Source organism: Anthonomus grandis, chromosome 10 (assembly GCF_022605725.1).
Source record: "Anthonomus grandis grandis chromosome 10, icAntGran1.3, whole genome shotgun sequence".
Lineage (NCBI taxonomy): Eukaryota > Metazoa > Arthropoda > Insecta > Coleoptera > Curculionidae > Anthonomus > Anthonomus grandis.
This window is the reverse complement of record NC_065555.1, coordinates 13,711,080-13,732,372: the sequence shown is the minus strand read 5'-3', so window position 1 is coordinate 13,732,372 and position 21,293 is coordinate 13,711,080. Positions and strand designations below refer to the sequence as shown.

General features: G+C 32.4%; 1 protein-coding gene across 1 annotated transcript; it reads left to right on the top strand.

Moving 5' to 3' along the window:
* The first annotated feature begins 8,567 nt into the window (after positions 1-8,567).
* On the top strand, positions 8,568-9,320 carry LOC126741399 (piggyBac transposable element-derived protein 4-like). Its single transcript, XM_050447794.1, has one exon. It carries the CDS (start codon positions 8,568-8,570, stop codon positions 9,318-9,320), a length of 753 nt encoding a protein of 250 aa, XP_050303751.1.
* The last annotated feature ends 11,973 nt before the right edge of the window (positions 9,321-21,293 follow it).

Here is a 21,293-nt window from a genome sequence, read left to right as displayed (position 1 = left end):
TAAAAAAATCATTTAATAAAAGAAATATTTGAGTATTTTGATGCATGAATGTAACTTATATGATATTTAATTTTTAATCGAATTCTATAGACCACTAGTAAATGCTTTCGCAGACTTTCAAAAGGCATTTGATACGATAAAGCTCAATGCGGTCCTTAACTAAAGGTGTTTTGGGTTAATTACAGGTACTCAAAAGTTTATGAAAACACTAAAAGTATTGGATTGTGGTTTTAGAAAATTCAATTGGAAAAACAAGGACCTTAATACGAAAGATTGAAACTTAATGGATATACGTTTTGTGAATGATATAGGTTTGCTATCAGATAACATTAAATACATTAAAGTTAAGTAGTTCTAAAAATGAATATCTCAAAAACAAAAAATTAAGTACCCGGCTAGCAAATTTTTATTGAAATTGAGAAATTTGCATCTTGCGAACTCAATCGTGCGAAATAAGAGTTACACTATAGCGAGATGCTGGTCATGATCCATAAAGGTGAAACTTATGGTAACACAATGCAAGATAGGAGGATCCATGATTACGAAATATCCATACATCAAGAAAGGAAAGATACTCTACACGTTGGACAGATGATCTAAAAAGATATAGAGGCAACTGGATACAAAGAGCTTATAACAGAAAGTAATAGCCATAAATAGGACAGGCTCATGTCCAGCAGTGAAAGGACGACATTAAAAGATGATGATAATGACTAATAGAATAAAATTAAAGCTACAAAGAACTACAATAATAGATATAATTATTGAAATTAACCAATTGCATTGTTTATTAATAACGACAAAATGCATATTACCACGGTAGAAATAGTGAATAACATTTGGGATCGTTAAAGGGCACTTAGATGAAGAAAAATTAGGAACAATGACCCACAAAATTCAAAAATTACACTCCTCTTATGGGTTTTTTACATATAAGGGAAATATTTAGTAATATAGATTTTTCGTTCATTATGCAGTTTTCACTAGAGCAGTCATCAAATTATGAAATTTACGATTTTGCTTAGATATACTCTCTGAACTGATTCACTGTCTTAGACAAATAAATTTACGTGAAAAAAAATGTTTAAGAGTGTAATAGTATACGCTATACTTCACGATATTAAAAAGAAAAATTGAATGAAAAAATTTGGTAATCCTAATATATTTAAATTACTATTTGCAGAACTTAAAGGCAAAATTAACAGGGATGTTAAAAAAGCTTATGACCATTATTTGAACAAAATACAGATTGACATGGGTACGGATTCCAGATTAATCTGGCATTAGATTAATTATAAGAATAGTGCGACTAGCATTCCTGAAAAACTTTACTGAAACGCCGTTGAATATGATAGCGGCCAGGCAATTGCAGTTAGTTTGTGAGCAGGATATTTGAATATATGACACTAAGGTATTTTTAACCGGAGTAGCTCTAGCATCAAACCCATAGATAATGATGATGTGATAAGTGCGGTCAAGTGCCTTAAAGGTAATAAAGTAGTAGGGCCTGATGATGTACATTATAGAAAGAATGATTGGATTTCTTACTGAACCACTTAGAATTTGATTTAATATGTTAATAGCTATTTAAATAAATTCAAAAGCATAAAAAGAAGTTAACATATAACCTGAATTTAAGAAAAATGATTCTGGAAACATTCAAAACTTTCGACCCATTGCCAATCTATCTTGGCCTGCAAAGATATTTGAAGCAATGATATGGTAACATATATACTCTTATGTGCATGATAAGATTTCTGATAGATACTATGGCTTTGCAAAAAATAGGTCCACCGATTCCAATTTATGTAATATTCTTTAATTTATTACGGAATACCTTGACAAAAAATATCAAGTAGATATTATTGTCTACATGATTTTACTAAGACCTTTGATCGGGTTTAAAAAAATATTTTTTTACAAAAGTTTAAGTTTCTATATGGGTTTGATGCGACCTTACTTCAGTTTATGGGTTTTAATTTGAAAAACAGAAACCAGAGGTTGGCAATCAAAGGGCACCACTAACATTATTATCTTGCCATCTGAGGTGCTGTTCCTCCTGTTCAATTATGACTTAGTCCATAAAACGGAAACCTTGTTGTTTGCTGACGATATGAAAATATATGCAAGCCTCAAGACATCATCAAAATATTCCAATGTGACTTTAATAAAAATTGCATTAATTACTTTTTAACATAAATAATTGCTACGTGGGATGTTTTACAGGAAGAAGCATTATTATTGACTAGCAGTATGAAGCGGGTGAAGTAGTACTGCCTAAAGTTGGTGAAATGCGTATCTTGGGTGTCAAAATTAAATATAAAATCACACATGTGTCACATTGTAAATAGGGCCGGTAAAATATATGGTTTGCGTGTGAGGAATTGTGAGGATTTTCAAAATTCAAATTATATTGAAATAATTTATGTGTCTATCATTAGAACCGTTTTAAATTATATATTAGTTAAGTCATTTGGTGTTTTTATTATGACTTACATTAAAATAGTTTTGAAAGAATGTAAAACTAAATTTTGCGGTACATATGCTACAAGCAAACAATTATAGAATGCACAATCCGACAATGCAAGTAATGGCTAACTATAATTAAAGAATAATAATTAAAGAAATAATTTAAAAAATAATTAAAAACTTTTTTTAAATAAATTAATTAACAATAAGATTAACGACCCTAATCTGCTGGCTAAGTTAAGTTTTATTTTACCAACCGACCGAATGAAAATCCCTACCTATTTTATGTGATTTATATTAATTAATTATTATATAAATTCTTCAATTATCCCTATGTTTAAAATATACAAGTAGTTAAGAAACTACTGTAATATTTTTAGTTTGTCTGTTAATACTTTAAGACATATATGCTAAAATAGGAATTTTGCGCACATAGTTAAATAGAGTTGGTCTTTCCTATTTGTGGATGTTTCCTAAGTGGATGTTTCTGTGGAGCTTGTATTAAAAAAATTAATAGATAATTAATTGCTTCTGTTATTAGAGAAGCTTAGAAACTAACTGATAAGAAAATAGTTGATATTAAAAAGTCCATTATTTTATTTAAAATATTTTTTCTTAAATCTCCAATATGTGATGTAACTTTTAATTAGCTTTTATTCATATAATTTAATCAAAAAATGTTTTTTGTTATTTAGGCATCTGGATAATGGTCGTCGAGTTTCCACCTCTATAAATTATTTTAATTGAAATTTATTTCCTACTAACTGGTTTATTATTAAGTAATTATTCTCTACAAATGTATGCCATAAAAAGTATTTAAAGGTAAATATAAATTTTTTATGTTTTTTTCAAAATAAGTCTTGTTCAACTGAATTATTTGGTAATTTATTATGGCATGGTAAATAGATTTGAATTTTAATTTGCATTATTAAAAAACTAATTAAGAAGTCAAATAGATCTCAAATTAAGCTTCTCTAGAAAAATAAATTTTCATACATTTTTAAAAACTTATGTTGTTATACAGATGTAATTACAACGATTACTCATAAACTCTAATGTTGAAAACTAAGCCATCATCAATAACTAGTAATCTTTTAAAGCAAAAAAGAAAAACTTTATTTTCCAGCCATTATCCAACCCTTCGAAATGAAACAAACGAGCTTTTTGTAATAATTCTCCAGATCTGTACTTTTCAGAAGTAGTCTCTAGCCGGAGCCACGTCGAATTTCACAGATTGTGAAATTTTCAAGGGTCCTCAAAGATGCAGGCTTGGCGTGCCGAGGCACAAAAGACACGAAAATAGGAAAAAAAATTCCCGAACGTGGTGGATACGAGACCAATTCGAGAAGTAGTATTAAATTAAATTGGACCAATGTTATTTCTATGAGAAATCCTTATGTGTACAATGTTTAGGTATTAAATGATAAGACATAAAGATATCCCTATATTAATTATTTCTTGCCAAGAAGCCTTATTAGTATCTAAGCAGCGTTACTGAAAAGCCATGAGAACACTTTATATAATATTATTGCAATATTCGAAAAGCTTATTTTGATGATAACGCTAAAATATTTTTAAGTTGACCAGCTTATTTGTTCTCTTTTAACTCTGCATAATTTATGCTCATCGTAAGCTTATAAATTATGCATAAGTAAATTCGATACACTATCTGAGTCAATTAGCCGTATTTTATGGCAAAGCAGAAAGAATTTGGGTATTAGGTCTATTTACTTCAACTGTTAATTTTAAACACAAATTTATTCACACCGACCATCTATTTCTAAAGTGGCTTTTCGTTGTGCTAACTCTACGTTTTTTTATTTATAAAAAGTTTCTTTTATTAATAAAAGAAATAAACGCATTTCCCTCGTATAGTAACTACACGCTTGAGTAGAAAATTTTCACCTGCAAAAAATTATAATATGCCGACGAGTCGTTTTTATTTTATTTTGAAAATGCGACCTCATTTCCCCGACTGGCGAAAAAAAAAATGACGGAAAAAAAATTCCATTCCCCAAGCCGAATAAATGACTGTGACGTTCTTTTTAAGATCGCAGCGTTTTTAATTAAAAAGATGCAAATTGTACTTCCCAGTTTTCTTCTACTTTGGACTTTTTGAAGAATTTACGAGGAAGGGTAATATTTATTAAGAACTCGAATCCAGTGGATAAGAAAAATCTATTATTCATGATTCATGATTTATCGATTTTCGCGAAAAGTTTTCTGCTGCCGAATTCGTTTGGAATTTTAATCTTTTGTACGAGAGACTTAATAGGGCTTTAAACAATTTTTAAATAAGAAGCAATTATTTTAATTTATTGGGGTTTTTACAGCTTAAAATTGGTTATTATGAAATTGATAACCACAGATCTAATATTGGGCTATGCTATTTTTAATGTGCCATAACTTGTTCAAATATTTTCTTTAAATCATGTTCGTTGATAAATGATCTATATAGGGCCTTTCAAATTCGACCCTCAACATAAGGATCTCGGAATCTAAAAGAGATACAAAGATAGTTAAATTGGGATAAAATTGAGAATTTTTAAGCTTAACAACATGCCGTTTAAAAAAATAAAAATATCTCCGAAGATATTCGAAAAAATACGAAATTTTGAAAATTGAATTTTTTCTGCGCTTATTTTTTATTCGATCTTAAAATAATTTGGACTTTTGTATTGCCATTTTTTTTCTGCTATATGGTTGTGTTTTTAGATTTTTAATACGACGTTGATATGATTTTGTTGATCCGACGTTTTAATACGATGTTTTGTTTTGTTAGTATTGTAGTACAAAGTGACAGGTATTTTACTATTAATTTAAGCAATTATGGTTTTTAGGAATGAAGAAAAGCAAGATATGGTTAAAATGTATTATAAATTTGTTAGAAAGGCCATTAGAACGTCAAAAATGTATTTGTTAATGTAATCGAGGTATTTTGGTTCTTTTAATAAGCCTAAAAGTAAATATCAACAAAGAGTGGATGAAGAAACTAAAGAAAACTTAAAAAAAGTGGATTTAAGCCATTTAAATTCTGGTAATGCTGAAATATGTGTGTTTCTTTAAAACTGACTAGCGTAAAAACTTACTTATTATCCCAATTTGTACATTTACCAATTTGATCGATGACAGTACATTTACAATTTGTGGCATTTTTAATACAAATAATGCTCGTATTTAGTGCTAAAATAATCCCCGATAATTTCGGAAAGTTCGGTAAGGGATTTAGCCTAAATGTTTGTATAAAGTATTGAAGTTATTCATAAAAATTCCTTTTTGGGTCCTTATTTTATTAATAGAACTTTTAACGGAGATTCTTATTACCAGTTTTTAAGACTTGATTTCGAAGACTATTTGGCTAACATGATTTCTCAGAAAATTACTGTAAAGTTAAGTTTCATCAAGATGGTGCTCCCCCACATAATACACGACCAGTTTTAAATGATCTTACAGAAAGGTCTAGTAATAAGTGGATTGGAATTAATGTTCCTGTAAGATGGCCGGCAAGAGTAAACAAGATGGCGACGCAACCAAAGCCAGCGATTTTTGTAGAGCGAAAAAAAAGTGAAAATAAACCAAAAAGTGTATGTGCACATTGTAAAAAAAGTTGCGAAACCCCAGCAACTTGTGTAAAGTGTCAGGATTGCTTTCATCCATCGTGCCTAAGGCAGGCTGCATCGAAAAAATCGGTAATTTGTTTTCACCTTGCCGCATCCGAAGCTCAGATTGCAATGGCGGCTACAATAGCAACAGAAAATCTAAAGCATTTAGAGATAGCCAGTTTAAAGGAGAAAATCAGAGAACTAGAAGAAAAATACCATCTACTATAGAAGAAATTTGAGTACTTATGGAAAAACAAAGCCGATCCCAATGAAAAACCGGAAAAACCAAAAGGTAAATAATGCAGTCCCCTTCCGCCTCCGCCATCACAGGTTTCAAACACAGCTGTTCACCAGACCAATCTGCTTTTGTCAATCACCAAACTGCCGCCAGAGGTCAGCATTGCTTCCATTGACATAACAAGGTTAGAAGATAGTGACAAAACCCAGCGGAATAAGAATTCCGATGCGGATAAATCCGAATGCGCTGTCGGCTTTGCTGTTGTCAATTTTTTTTGAAAAAAACAATCTCCTTATGCAGGGTCAGTTTGGTTTCAGGAGTAACAGGTCAACTGCATTGGCTATTGAAAGTTTGGTGGATTTTTCATCAAGGGGTCTGGAAATGGGTTTCGACACATACGCTTCATTCTTTGACCTGACAAAGGCCTTTGACTGTGTATGTTATGAAATTTTATTAAGCAAGCTCTGTTACTACAACTTTTATTCAGAGCGCATTGCCTTTGTCAGGTCATACCTGTATGGCCGACTCCAATATGTGTCATACAATGCTAGTGTATCTGATAAATAGCCATTACATCATGGAGTACCACAAGGATCCTTCTAGGCCCACTCTTATTCCTTATTTATGTAAATGACTTGCCTTATTTTACAGACCGGGCACATGAGCATAAGTTGATCCTGCTTGCTAATGACACTACTCTACTTCAGCCTCATCACCCAGCAAAACAGAAAATCGCCAGCACAGAGGAAATAGAGAGTAAAATGAGGGAATGGTTTGTAGCAAACAAACTAAACCTTAATGCATTAAAAATGCAGCATCTAAATTTTTCACTTCGAAACTCTCAAATAGATCTGCCACAGGATGAATCTGTAAAGTTCTTGGGTGTACTTCTTGACACTGGTCTCACTTGGGAAAACCACATTATTCAGCTGGCATCTAAGTTATCAAAAATAACATTTCTAATAAGAAATCTATCCAGCTCTGTATCAAGGGAAGTTTTGTTGTTGGCTTATCATGGTTGCTTTAGCTCCGTTATGTCATATGCTGTGCTGAACTGGGGTCACTCTACTCATGGGGAGAAGATATCTGGTTTACAGCGCAGGTGCATAAGGGCGGTGCTGAACTTGGCATTCTCACATTTCCAACAATTTTTAACAATTTTAATGACCTAATTTAACTGTTTTATAAATATTGTGTATCTATTATATGTATTTTTAAATTGAGTGTCTGTAGATTTTAATTATATATAAATTCTAGAATCTTACTGTATATGTGCGTATATAATTTTAGTTAATAGTTAAGTTTTAAACTATGAAATTGCATTTTATATATTACCGTTTATATTGACTTGTAAAAACACTATGTGTAATATTAACACGTTGAGCCTTGCGTTCCCACCGGTGGTCATTTGGATTTCACTTCCAGGGACCAAATTTTCATTCTGGATATTTTTTGTTAGTTATTTTTTTGCAGTTTATGTTGTTTGTGGATCAATACCCTGTCGACTTTTGGCTGTTTGTAATTTTTTTGCGGTGACCCACGGGTGGGCACGTGGTCCCAGAATGCTATTTTACATTTTGGGACCGAATGCCCACCCGTGGACAGTTTTAATGTATTTATTTGTTCAGAGTTAAGCAAATATGGCTAAGAAACATGTATTGGATCAGGAGTTGGCAAAGGAGCTGGAGAATCAGTCCGACGATGAGTCAAGAGATATAATAGAAGATGAAATTACCGGATTTTCAGATGATTCGCTCGTAGATTAAGATTTTATTCCTGTTGAAAGTGATCTATCATCCGATAACGATTAATCCGGTAATAATTCAGATAATTCTGCTATATCATTATCCAAAGACGAAGATCTAGACGATAACGTACCTTTAACTGCTAAGCAAAAATGGGATCACGTTCAAAGAGACCGAATGTCTTTCAGTGAAAGCCCTCAGAATGTTGGTGTTGTTCCAGCTGTTAGTGCAGACTTTGCAGGGAAAGAACCAACTAAATTCTTTAACTATTTTATCGATGATGAGATGATTAATCTATTTGTGACTGAAACCAATAGGTTTGCTTCACAGCGAATTGCTGCGGCAATAGCAGATCCAAACCGGAAGGCCAAGGTGCCGAAATGGGTGGATACCAATCCCGTGGAAATGCGAAAATTTTTTGGCATTATATTATGGATGGGCCTTCTTCCAATGACTCAGGTACGAGATTATTGATCAACCAAATCGTTGTACCAAAATCGCATACCCACAATTATGAGTAGAAACAGATTTGAAGGTATTTTGGGCATGTTCCATGTAAGTGATAATGTGAAGGACAGACCCTCTGATGACCGACTTTACAAAATATCCGAATTTCTTGACATGCTGCAAAAGAAATTTAAGTCCTCCAAAATGCCCGAAAAAGACATTTGTATTGACGAAAGTAACGTCCCGTTTCGAGGACGCATTTATTTCAGACAATATACGCCCAATAAGCGACACCACTACGGTATAAAGCTTTTCAAGTTGAGTGTATCTGGAGGATACACCTGGGATTTCAAAGTATATACCGTCAGAGAAAAATCAAGTGAATTTGCAGTTTCTGAAAAGGTAGTCATGGAATTGATGGAAGGTCTTTTGGACAGTGGCTGCACACTTTACACTGACAACTGGTACACGAGCGTATCATTAGCCAAAAGACTGATTGACCGAAAAACGCCTTTAGTTGGTACAATTAGAGCAAACCGCAAAGGTAATCCTCAGGAAGTAATAAAGGAAAAGTTGAATCGAGGTGGAATTGTAGCTCGGCAAGATAATGACAAAACTGTAGTCCTGAAGTGGAAGGATAAGAGAGACGTCATCATGCTAAGCACCAAACACGATGATTCTACCGTTACTTTAGCAAAGAAAGATAGGGAAGTTATTAAACCGAAAGTAATTGTTGACTATAATCAGGGCAAGGCTTTTATCGACTTGTCGGATCAAATGTCAGCATACGCGCCTGTTCTAAGGCGAACTTCAAAATAGTACAAACCCCTTGTGTTTCATCTCATTACTGCTACAACAATAGTAAACGCGTTACATCTTTACAATAAAATAAACAAGAAAAAAATCAGCATCACCACTTTCAAAGAAGTTGAAAACGACGAAAAACTTAATACTGTTTCTCGTCCTTCCACGTCAAGAACGCAACGCTGCACGTTGAAGGAAGTGGAAGGCCAAAAACGAGTTACTCGAAAGAGATGCACTAAATGCTACAGCACCATGTCAATGGCTCACAATGCTGCGTACGCCCGAAAAAATGCGAAAAAGGTCAATACAATTTGTGTACCGTGTAATATTCCCCTTTGTATTACTTGCGTCCAAAAACATTTGGCTTAAAACTGTAGAGTCAGCAGTTTCTTTGTGGCAGTGTGTATTTCGTCAAACGTTAGGTCGTTAATAAGTTTAGTAAGGTTTGTTATATTTGGGTTAGTCATTTCTATGGTATCTTAAGTTTTGGTTACATAAGAATACGACTGTTTTTTATGACTCAAATTATACACAATCCAAACTGCCCAACCCAATATATTTTTTGGCTCATCCTGGGACCAGACCGTCGTTTGGTATAGGCAGAATCAATGTAATCCATGTTCACGGGTGAGCACGCGGTCCCTAAATAAGCGATGCGATGTGCCCACCGGTGGGCATGTGATCCCAGAAAGCAAACTCGAAATGCCCTCAAAATGGCACGCGGAGCTCAATGTGTTAAGAATAATTAAATTAAAAATTAAATTAAAATAAGATCTAATGTAATCTAATGTAAATGTTTTAAATACTTTCTTATGGGTAACACTTGAAAAACCAAATTTATTGAAATTCCCCTTTAATACTAAAAAGGGAATTTTAAAATGTAATCAAATTTGGCGCCTATAAAAAAAACAAAGTTAATGATGGTTAGAAAAAGATGAAACGTCGTAATAAAAATCTAAAAACACGATCATGGAGCACAATACAAAAGTGCAAATGATTTTAAAATCGGAGAAGAAATAATTTTGGAAGAAAATTAAATCTTTTTTTTTCAAAATTTTTTATTTTTTCGAATATCTTCGGAATCATTCGGAATTTTTAATTTTTTAAACGACATATTGTTAAGCTCAAAAATTCCTAAGTTTGTCCTAATTTAACCATCTTATAGATTTCGAGATATTCATGTTGAGGGTCGAATTTTAAACATCCTGTATAGAACGTGGTTCTATACTCTATTAATGTGTTGAACGTGTTCTATATTCTCTACTCTTTATTTTTACGACCTTTTTCTATAATAATTTCATGTTTTCCTGCTTTATACTATACGAGGATCTTGCAAAACCTATATTTGTCTTTTCTTTGTACCTTGTATTTTTTTACTTTTTTTCTTCGAATAAACCCCTCATTCAATTTCGTGTTCTGGAAATCTATTTAGAAAAATAATAATACATATTGAAATCCGATATTCAGAACTTATACGTGACTATAAGAAAACTACTTTTAACAGGCATCCTTCCCGATCGCAGTCAATCAAAGTCAAGCATATGTTGACTTTGACTATATCAGCATTTTTTCCAAAACAATTTTATAATAAAGAAGTTTATCTCTAAAATAATTATTTTTTTATTTTTTAATGTTCACTTCAATTCAACTTACATTAAATAAACTCTACGTCCTCTGTTCGACTTAATGATATAAAAATCCAATATAACTGCAACAGAAATCTTGAAATAATAGTTTTTTTTTATGATGACACCTATTTAATATTGGTTTAAAGCTTAAAAGTAATTAACTTTAAAATGTTTCAAAAAATCAAGTAAAAAGTATTTGATTTATATTCGCTATATACATGCTAAATAATTTATCTCAGCGAATAAAATGTTTGTTCTTTTAATAATAACCAGATAATAATAACATATTTTTTACAATCGAATGACCTAACATGTAAGTTATATGCATCACAAGTTATAAGTATACAACTCGTATAAAATCTTTTAAGGCCATTGAATTCCTCAAATGGAATTTTATTCATACCCGAATGGCTTATATGGTGTACGTAATTGCAAATAGCCGTTTTTCTCCCCATCCAATAACCAGAATATCCCAAAAGCAATAAAGTCAAACCAATTTTCCGGTCAAATGCACCTCTATTATCTACCAAAGCTAATAAAACTTTATATCTTTGATGCCCTTCCGGTCAATCTGATCTCTTTATTCGCACCCCAAGCCCAAAGTAAATATTTTTTGATGCCCCTCACGTGAGATCCCCCAGGCCGATACCAATTAATTTTGGACCATCGTTCCAGCGGTATATCTGTGAAAGAATCCACGTCTTTGGAATGTTAACAAAAGTTTATCAAGAATAATAAAGTTTGGTGTTGAATTATTGAGTTATGCTTTGAGGCGGTTATATTGTATGCTTTTTATCTAGGAGTAAAGTGTCAAGAAAAAAGTTTAATTTTTTGTCTTAAACTTTTATTTAACTTATGGCCAGATTTCTTTGTATTAAAGAGAATGATCATTTTTACCTTTTCATCTTTTGTAAATTTCGATGGAGATGAATATGTCCGTCTAAAAATGCAAAACACTTAAACTTCCTTTCATTAGTTTTACCCTAAGAATATTCTAAGAATTTTAGTTCTCTTGCGTAGCAAAAACACAATTGTTTCACAATAAGGTATTTAGTAAAACTCTATAACTAAAAGAAGCAATATGTAATTTACGACGATTGAACATATTTAACCATCCTCTATCCTCCTAAATAAGGTAGCTGGCTATTCTATAAGGCTTAATCTTTAATTATGTTCCTTAAAAAATGCAAATAAATTTGATAGATTAATATTACTATTTTGATTTGCAATTTTTTTTATTATTTATTGGTGTAAAAATGAAAATAAAGCCGAGTATCATCGGCTTACAAATTTTAAATAAAAATATATTTTTTTATAAAGAGGTGTTAATAATATACTTGCTTATCTCACAAACAGCGAGTACTCAAAAAGAATCTAAAAAGATAACCGCACAATATAAATAGCCTATACAGGGTGTTCCCTTGATCATGGTACAAACTTCTAGGGCAGATAGAAAACGTCAAAAGAAAAACAAAAGTTCATATAAACATTGGTCCGGAAAAGCTTCCTCAGGGAGCTAGAGCTCTTTGAATATAACCTTTAAAAACTAATTTTTTTTAATAGCTCCGGAACTACTTTAGCTACCGCAACCAATTTTGGGAGGTAAATTATTGTTAGTACGCTTATTCTTTTGAACCTACTAAATAAAAAAAAATTACCAGGAGCTTCAGAATCAAAGGGGTATTTGGTAAATTTAGGCCCATTTCTTTAAGACTTTAATTTCTATCCGTTTGCGCATTAGATTATGATGTTCCTATGCTTTTTACATAAAAAAGGTGCTCTTAGTAAAAGTCGGTAAGAAATTGACTAAAACCAAACTAAGATATTAAACCTGAATTAATTATTTTAATAATAATAATAATGCTAATTCATTGCCACTGTCAGTATTTTTTAAATTTGTCACTGTTAGTATTTTTTACATGATAATAATTCCCTTTTTATTACGGTTAAGTAATGTAAGATTTTATATATATAAGATTTTGCTGAATACGCCGATATGCTTTTAATTTATGGGGAAGTTCGATGTAATGGTAAAGCTGCTTCTCGACTATATGAAGAGCGGTTTCCCGAAAGGCGAATCCCAGCTCACACACTTTTTGAAAGGGTCAATCAACGGCTCAGGGAGACTGGCTCCGTTGAAATAAAACGCCAAGACAATGGCGCGCAAAGGAACATCCGAATCCCGGATTTTGAGGAAGAAGTGCTTCAGCGATTTGAAGATAACCCATCAGTAAGTACTCGAGCGGTAGCTGATGCGATGCATGTAAATCATGTTAGGGTATGGAACGTTGTTAATGAACAGCTTCTTCGGCCCTACCACCTGCAAAAGGTGCAATCATTAGGACCCAATGATTTTATGCCCCGCGTGAATTTTTGCCAGTGGTTTCTTGACCGGTGTACCGAAGAACCTCAATTTCCAAAATATGTCCTTTTTACTGACGAGGCTTTATTTAGAAAAAAAGGCATTTTTAATTCTAAGAATAATCATGTGTGGAGTGAGGAAAACCCTTATGGTATTCATTTTAGGAGCTATCAACATAAGTTTTCGGTCAATATGTGGGCCGGCATTGTTGGAGAACGCTTAATTGGTCCAATTATGTTGCCTCCCCGTTTAACGGGAAATATTTATTTACATTTTTTAAGAAATGTACTGCCAGAACTATTAGATGATCGGCCTCTAAATATACGACAGAACTTATGGCTACAACACGATGGAGCGCCACCTCATTTTTCACTTATTGTCGGCGAGTTTATGAATGAAAATTGTTAATTTGTTGGTTTTTTATTACACTTAAAATCATTTAAACATTTTATCCCTCAAGGTAATTAAAGTGATAGTTAATTAATTTGAGTACCAATTTAATAAAGTGGCTACCTTACCTTTTTTTAAACATTTATTTTTTATTTACGCCAGATTTTTTTTTATTGTTTATTAATAATAATAGGTAATTCATTTTTGTATCTCATAACTTGTTTTTCGTCGATTTTCACAAAAACGGTGATATTTACCATTTACCGACCTTTACTAAAAGAAAGTTATGTCGGTTCACAAAACCGTTTCTGTAAAATGTACATTTATCAGTAAAAAGCACAAATTTTAAAAAAATTCTCATTTTCTGCTGCTTGATTTTGTGCCCATTGACAAAAAGTTCTTCTTTTTTTTCTCTATTATTAGGATGTTGGTTACTAGGAAATTTTTTCGCATAAACTCTTGAAGCCAAAAAACAGTTCCCAAGGCATTCACCGATAACGGAAATCATTTTTACTAATTCTCGCTGAGAGTAATATTTTATTTTGATACAAATATTCTTAACATGAATGATAGTAAACAATAAAATTAACATACTTCACACATGAAAGAATAAATGAATCACGGCTAACTTTTTGCTTGTGAGAAAAATTTCCTTACTTTTAAAATATGAGATAAGCATCATGGATTTATATTACTTGTCTTTATTACTATAATTTCATTATGGTTACTACAACTATTGATTTTTTTTCTTACCAAAAAGTATTTCAAATAGGATTGAACAAAGTGACAAAGTGCTTATTACTCTGATAAAATATTTATTAATTGTTTTCCGTAGTAATGTCTGTGAAAAAATGTGTTATTCCTTCTTTAAGAACAAATTTTAAGAAAACGGTTAGAGATAAAGGCAAAATTGTTTGTATTAAATTGAAGATAAAAGAATGCTCTATCAAGTCTCGTTACTAGATACAGGGTGTTCCATTTAAAAAAATAGCGCAAAATTGAATTGAAAATATTATTATTTGAGTAACGATTTTGATAACCCCGTATAAAAAAAAATTTGGAATTTCGAAAGATAAAATGAACTAAGCCAAGGACTCACATAGATTTTTCAAAAAGATAGAAAACGTCCTTGTTAAATATAAAGATATAAATAATACATTGATTTTCGTAAAATTTCTATAAATTGTTAATAAATAGGCAACGTCACATTATAGGGCAAAACAGTTTTAAGGTTAAAGAGAGCGTCAAATAAGACTCCTATTTCGGAAAAAAATATAGGTAGTTCCATTTAAGAGAAAGTTCAAATGATATACCATGCTTTTTTGGGACACCCTGTATCAACCAAATTAATTTTAAAAAGTAGCCCTTCTAACTTAACTAACATTCTTCCTATTAAAGGTTTTTCCGTTTCAAGATTTAGCTGCAATCGAGCACCGCGATATTAAATGGACACCCTGTATATAGAATACATTATGAGAGAGATTTTTGACGAGGGTGGGAAAGGAAAAGGGTGGCATCGCTATTGGTGATAGAAAAATTAACAACCTATGTTACGCTAATAATAGCAAAAGACGAGCATGAACTGAATATAATGCAGAAGCTAGATGAACACAGCAGACGGTACGGATTGAAAATCAATAGTTGAAAAACTAAAGCAATTATTGTTGAGCGTGCTAATAGCAACAGTCCTAACATTACAAAGTCGCTGGTTATCAAGTAGTAACTTACCTTGAATATCTTGGATCCATCGTCCTAATACCATAATTAAGATCCATAGGTGCATCGACAAGATACGAAACTCAGCAACAAAACTCACTTGTATCTGCAAGGAAACTTCCAATACAATTATACAAACTTTCATTGCAGCAAATTTATGTAGCAGAGACGTAGGCAATGAAAATGGCCGACCGTCACAGGATGTGGTGCTATAGAAAAATATTTTAAATTCCATGGACAGCACATTGCACCAACGAATCAATACTGTCAATCAAAAGCAGGCTATGGACTTATGTCAAACAGCAGTATTTAAAATACTTTAAACACATTGATAGGAGATCAGAGACAATGGTGAAGCTGATTAGAAGAAAAAGTGAATGGACGACAATCAAGAAGACGTTCGCCGTTGCGATGGATAGACCAAATGCAAAATCTAATAAAAGAGAGCCTGTAAGATGTACTACATCACGGCCAATATAAAGAATTCTGAAGAAAAACGATTGATGGATTTACTAGATGATGCCACCACACACCTGCCAGGGGTTTAGGGACAACGAATGAACGTGGTCAACTTTGACACTCTTTTTTGGAAATACATTACTCTGGATAAAACATGAATTCACTACTATAATCTAGAGACGAAGAGAGTTACATCAAAGGATTTTTGAGGGTGAACGGGCTTTGAAGAAAGCAAAAGCGATGAAAACGGCCGGCAAGGTCCTTTGAGATAGAGGCGGTATAATTTTCATCGATTACTTAACTAACAGAAAACAGGAAAGTGGTTAAGCAAGGAACTCAAAAAAACGTCGGCACAAGAGAAAATAAATCCTGTTGTGAAAATACACGCCTCTATACACCAAAATTACAGAACTAAAATTCCAATTGTTACAAAATTCACTGTTTTTATCAGATTTGAATCCCAGTGACGTTTTTCTGTTTTAGAATTTGAAAAACTGGCATTGTGGCTGAAGATTTACTTTAAATGAGCAAATTGTTAATCAAACAAATGCTAATTTTGTAGCACTTTCAAAATCCTCTTATTGCCGAAGATCAATTTAAAGATGTAAGTAAAAATTAATCGTTGGTTAGTCCCACTAACAATTTATATTTTAAATGAACTTAAAAAACAAATCGAACGTTAGTATTTCCTTTACATATCCTATAATGCCGTCAGATTTATTTAATATGTTGGTGATAATGTTTCGTGTAAGTAATTGTGTTTTTTTTTTTAATACATCTAGAACATCGAAAATTTACTGGATCAAAAGCCTATGTTAGGTCAAAAAATACTTATAGGACTCAGACTTATTAAAGTAACTAACTCTTTGTATATTTCCCTTATTTGTTCTTTTGTATAAATATTTGTTCGAAAATGTTCTTGAAAAACTTGAGTAACTTTTAAACAAACCTCCTTTATCCACCTGAAAAAGTGAAAGCTTGTATAACCTTCCCTGTATCCTAATACAATAAACACCATATTGGCATAACTATAACGACACAAGCCCATTAATGTTTATAACTTCCGGACAAAAGCCATTTATTAATTCCCTTTCAATATTTTAAGTAACAATTTAACAGCCTTCCATAAAACGACAAGCCCTCACTTTTAAGAAATCCATAAAATAAATAACAAGCGTTAAAGGTATAGAGTAAAGCTGTTTATTTGTACATGATAAACATAAACAATTGTCCTTTTCGTTATGGGTAAGGTAACTGCCGTCAATTGCGAGGAAAGAATAAGCTCATTTAATTCCTAATCAGGTACTTGCCCAGGTGTGTAATAAAGGCCGTGGAATGCCACTCATCTATACTTGACGGTGATTAAAAATTATGTGGTTGCATTTTTAACATCGTTTCGTTTTTTCTCGTTTCGTTTCTTTCACAGCATTGAGCTTTAAACTTGTTTTTTTTTAATCCTTAAAATGATACATATAATGAACCCATATGAAAAAAGTCTTTACGCTGTAAATCATAAAAAAAAAATCTGTTTTTCTAATGTATAATATGCTTTAAGTTTCAAATACTCTTTAGCTTAGAGAAACCTACTTACTCTGCATCAATTTGCGGTTTGTTAATCATATAAATAAATAAATAAAAAGGACTTTATTTTTGACTCAGAGAATTTCAGCAATGCTGCTTTTAACGGAGTACATAAATGATCAGTATACATAATAGATAATGTTTGGAATACAAAATTATTAAATATTACCACTATATCTAAATTCACAATTTTAATTATTATAAAGAAAAACAGAAAAAAATATATAGGTAAATCCAAAATAATGAAATTAAATTAAATTATAAATTTAACGAACTAAACCATAAATTATAACAAATAACAATAATCCATGCATACAAAACAGTAATGGGCAAGAAGTACAATGTAATATCTAATTAAAATACACAAGAAATAAGTAATAAGATGGAAAAAAAAATCACGTAAAAAAAAGTATTGTTATTAATCTAATAAAGTCTGTCTGTACTTTTTTTTTAAAAGCTTGTCTTTGCAAACCTATCAAGCTGGATGGTATTTCATTTAAAAGTTTGCTGGCCTGGTAGCTAAAACAACCTCTGAAAAGGCTTGTTTGGTATTTTGGTATTTCCAGTCGATTTATGTACCATGTATTTAAGTTGTGTACAGAAGTTCTATATGATAGTTTGTCTATTAAATACTGAGGTGTTTGTGTTGTTATGAGATTATTTAGAAAGAAAGCAAAATGCAGCTTTTGTCGTTTTTCGATATTAAGCCACTGTAGTTCTTTTATTTTGTGACTTATGTGATCCCTGATTCTTAAATTGAAAATTAATCGTGCACAAGAATTCTGAATCTTTTGCAATTTAAACTTTGTCCCACAATCAATGAAAGGTCCGTAAACATAGTTGCCATATTTGGTATGAGAGAGCACCAGTGACTCACAAAGTATTTTTTTAAGTGCAAAATTGATAAAATGTTTGCTTTTATAAAGATTTCTCAGCGCTTTTTGGCATATTTTAGCCTACAAAGAGCAGCGGGCTCAATATTGAACCTTGCGGCATACCTCTTAAAACAGGCAGCACACTCGAAAACTTCTGGTTAATAATCACTCGCTGAGATTTTTGTGTTAAATAACATCTTAAAATTTTTATGGTTTGGTCGTTAAATCCATAATAATGTAACTTGGCACACATAAGTTCTGGATCCAGCGTGTCAAAGGCCTCGCTGTAGTCAAGTAACACCAGGGCACATTGTTCTCCTTTATCTATCAACTGGATAATTTCATCCAAAACGTCCAGCAAAGCTGTACCGGTACTAAAATCTCTTCTAAAACCTGACTGATATTTATATAAAAAATTATTTTTTTGCAAAAAATCGAAAATTTGATGGTATATTATCTTTTCAAAAATGTTAGAAACCACGCACAACAAACTAATTGGCCTTAAGTCTAAGTGACTCTTAGGATCACTATTTTTTGCCAAGGGTAAGACTGTAGCTGTTTTCCATTGTTGGGGAAAATTGCTAGTTTCAATCATTTGATTAAAAATATGCGTTAGAAACGAAATAATAACTGGACAGCATAGTTTAAGCATTTTAAGCGTAATCTGGTCCGACCCTGATGCATTTGACGTAACCGAAGAAATAGCATGTAAATGTAACCAATAGAATTCTCCAAGAGATTAATTGCATTTAAAGCGTTGAATTTTGGAGGACGATAAAAAATCCCTAATCCCAATTTAATGGTATTAACCTTCATAATAAGCCATTGTTGCTCCAACTCTTGTTCTTATCATAAGCATCAAATTCAGTTACACACAAGTCACTTCTAAAGTAAACACCAACACCACCACTTCTAGTATAACGATCTACTCTTAAAAACCGGTAGCCCTCGATGGACACGTATTCATTAGAAATGTTCTTAGAAAGCCAACTTTCTGAGATAGCCAAAATATCCAATTATCCAAAAAAGACAAAAAAAGGCAATTTTTAATATCTACTATGCTTGGCAGCAATGAACGTACGTTTAAATGATCCACTTTGAGACTAGATGCCATAAAAAGTTAGAAAAAAAAACAAATAAATCATACCTTAATAAACCCAAAGTAACCAAAAAAAAAAGAAAAAAAAAACAGTAAAAAACAAAACAACTAAGCCAGCGAGCTTTCTAAGAACCCCATACTTTTTATTGCAATTACTGGCTCACCATCATCCTTCCTAGCTAAGATCTGTCCATTTTTGTGCCATACAAATTTGTAACCTTTTTGTCTCAAATTCTTGGCTTTTTTAAAAAGCTCGTATGTGCCTTTGGTCATATCTTCATCTAAGAAAATTCGATCCAATGAGTGTCCCAGCCCAGAATTCTTCACTGTCATCTTTCCCCTCTTATAGCGCGCTTCCAGAACCGCCCTTTTCAGCTCAGTGGGTAGAGTAAGTATAACCTTAAAATCGCCATTTTTTAGTGACATGTTTTATATATTCTATGTTAGCCTCAGAAGCATCAACATTTAAATATTGAAAAAGCCTGATTGCTTTTGAAGCCGTCTGGTTTTTCTCCTCTTCCCCCCTAATTAGCCCTGTTATGCATATTCCTAATTTTTTTAAATTCCTGGGAGGCTTGAGATGATTTCAAACATTCTACCTCTTATTTTAGGATAGCATTCTCTTGTACAACTTCATTTACCATGTCCGTCAAAACTTTTGAGCGGGTCTTTTCTTCTTCGTACTTTTGGTTTAAAAAGTCTATGAATTTTCGAAGTTTTTCAATTTCATCCTAAAGGCTTCTAAAGATCATCTTAAGCTCCGGATCTTTATTAGACGTACTGGGTTGCGCAAAAAGCAGCGATCTCCTAGTTATATTATTTACTGACGCATCCTCATCTTGTTTACGTTCTGTACAGCACCACGGAGATTTCTTTGCTTGCATCACCCGAGCATCTACTTTGGTAACGTTTCCGCACTGAATATGAAAATAACCTTTGCAGTGGCCACTGTTAAGTTTTCATTTAATTTTCATTTAGTTTATTTAGTTCATATTAATTCATGTTCTTTTATCACTCGGTATTTTTTCTTTAGTTAAATTTAATGCCTTTGGTTGACTCACCTTGTTAAGGAAGTATTTCATTTGTTTAAATAATTTAATTTTTTTTTCTTGAATTTCAACTCCTCATTTTGAGGCCTTAAACAGTGCATGATTTATTCGAGCTCTAATCGTCAAACAGTTTAGAGTCGCGACTCAACACCGAAAAATCGCTAGCGTGAAAGTGTAGATAATTCGTAAATCTTGGCCACCGATAATAAAAGGTAAGGTCTCACAACAGCGTTTTCCAAGTTTTTAGTTAATCTCATTAAGTGTTTACAGTCCACTAAATTACCTTTTTTTCCCTTTTTTTTCATCGTGAATTAACTAACTTTTAATTTTATTTTTTATTTGAACTCAGCGCAATTAATCAACAGCCACACTGCAGTTTAATTTTCTTTCCAATGTTGGCCTTGCACATTTTACACGATTTTGAGGTCATATTGACAACGCCGCGGGAGTACAACTCAGTCGTTACAATAGAATACCATGAAATACGACCTCGGTTCAAAGTCCAATTCGATTGTTTATAAAGGTTGTCAAAGCAATTTTTTACTTTATAAGTATTTCTTTCGCCACGATAACAGCACTGATGGATAATGCACTTGCCAGTTACTGATAAACGACAAAAAAATTAAATTTAAACACTAAATTTAAACTGATCTTTTTTACTTTGAACTGCTTAAGCCAAACAACCGTGCTTCGGGCTACGCTGCCACCAAGAGATCTCCAAGAGATATATTGCTAAAAAAAGCTTCAACACTAACCACAATTTTTCCCCATAAGTGTCTAACCATGTTAAGTTTAGATCGTATATTAAAATGTATAGACAAGGCTTTAA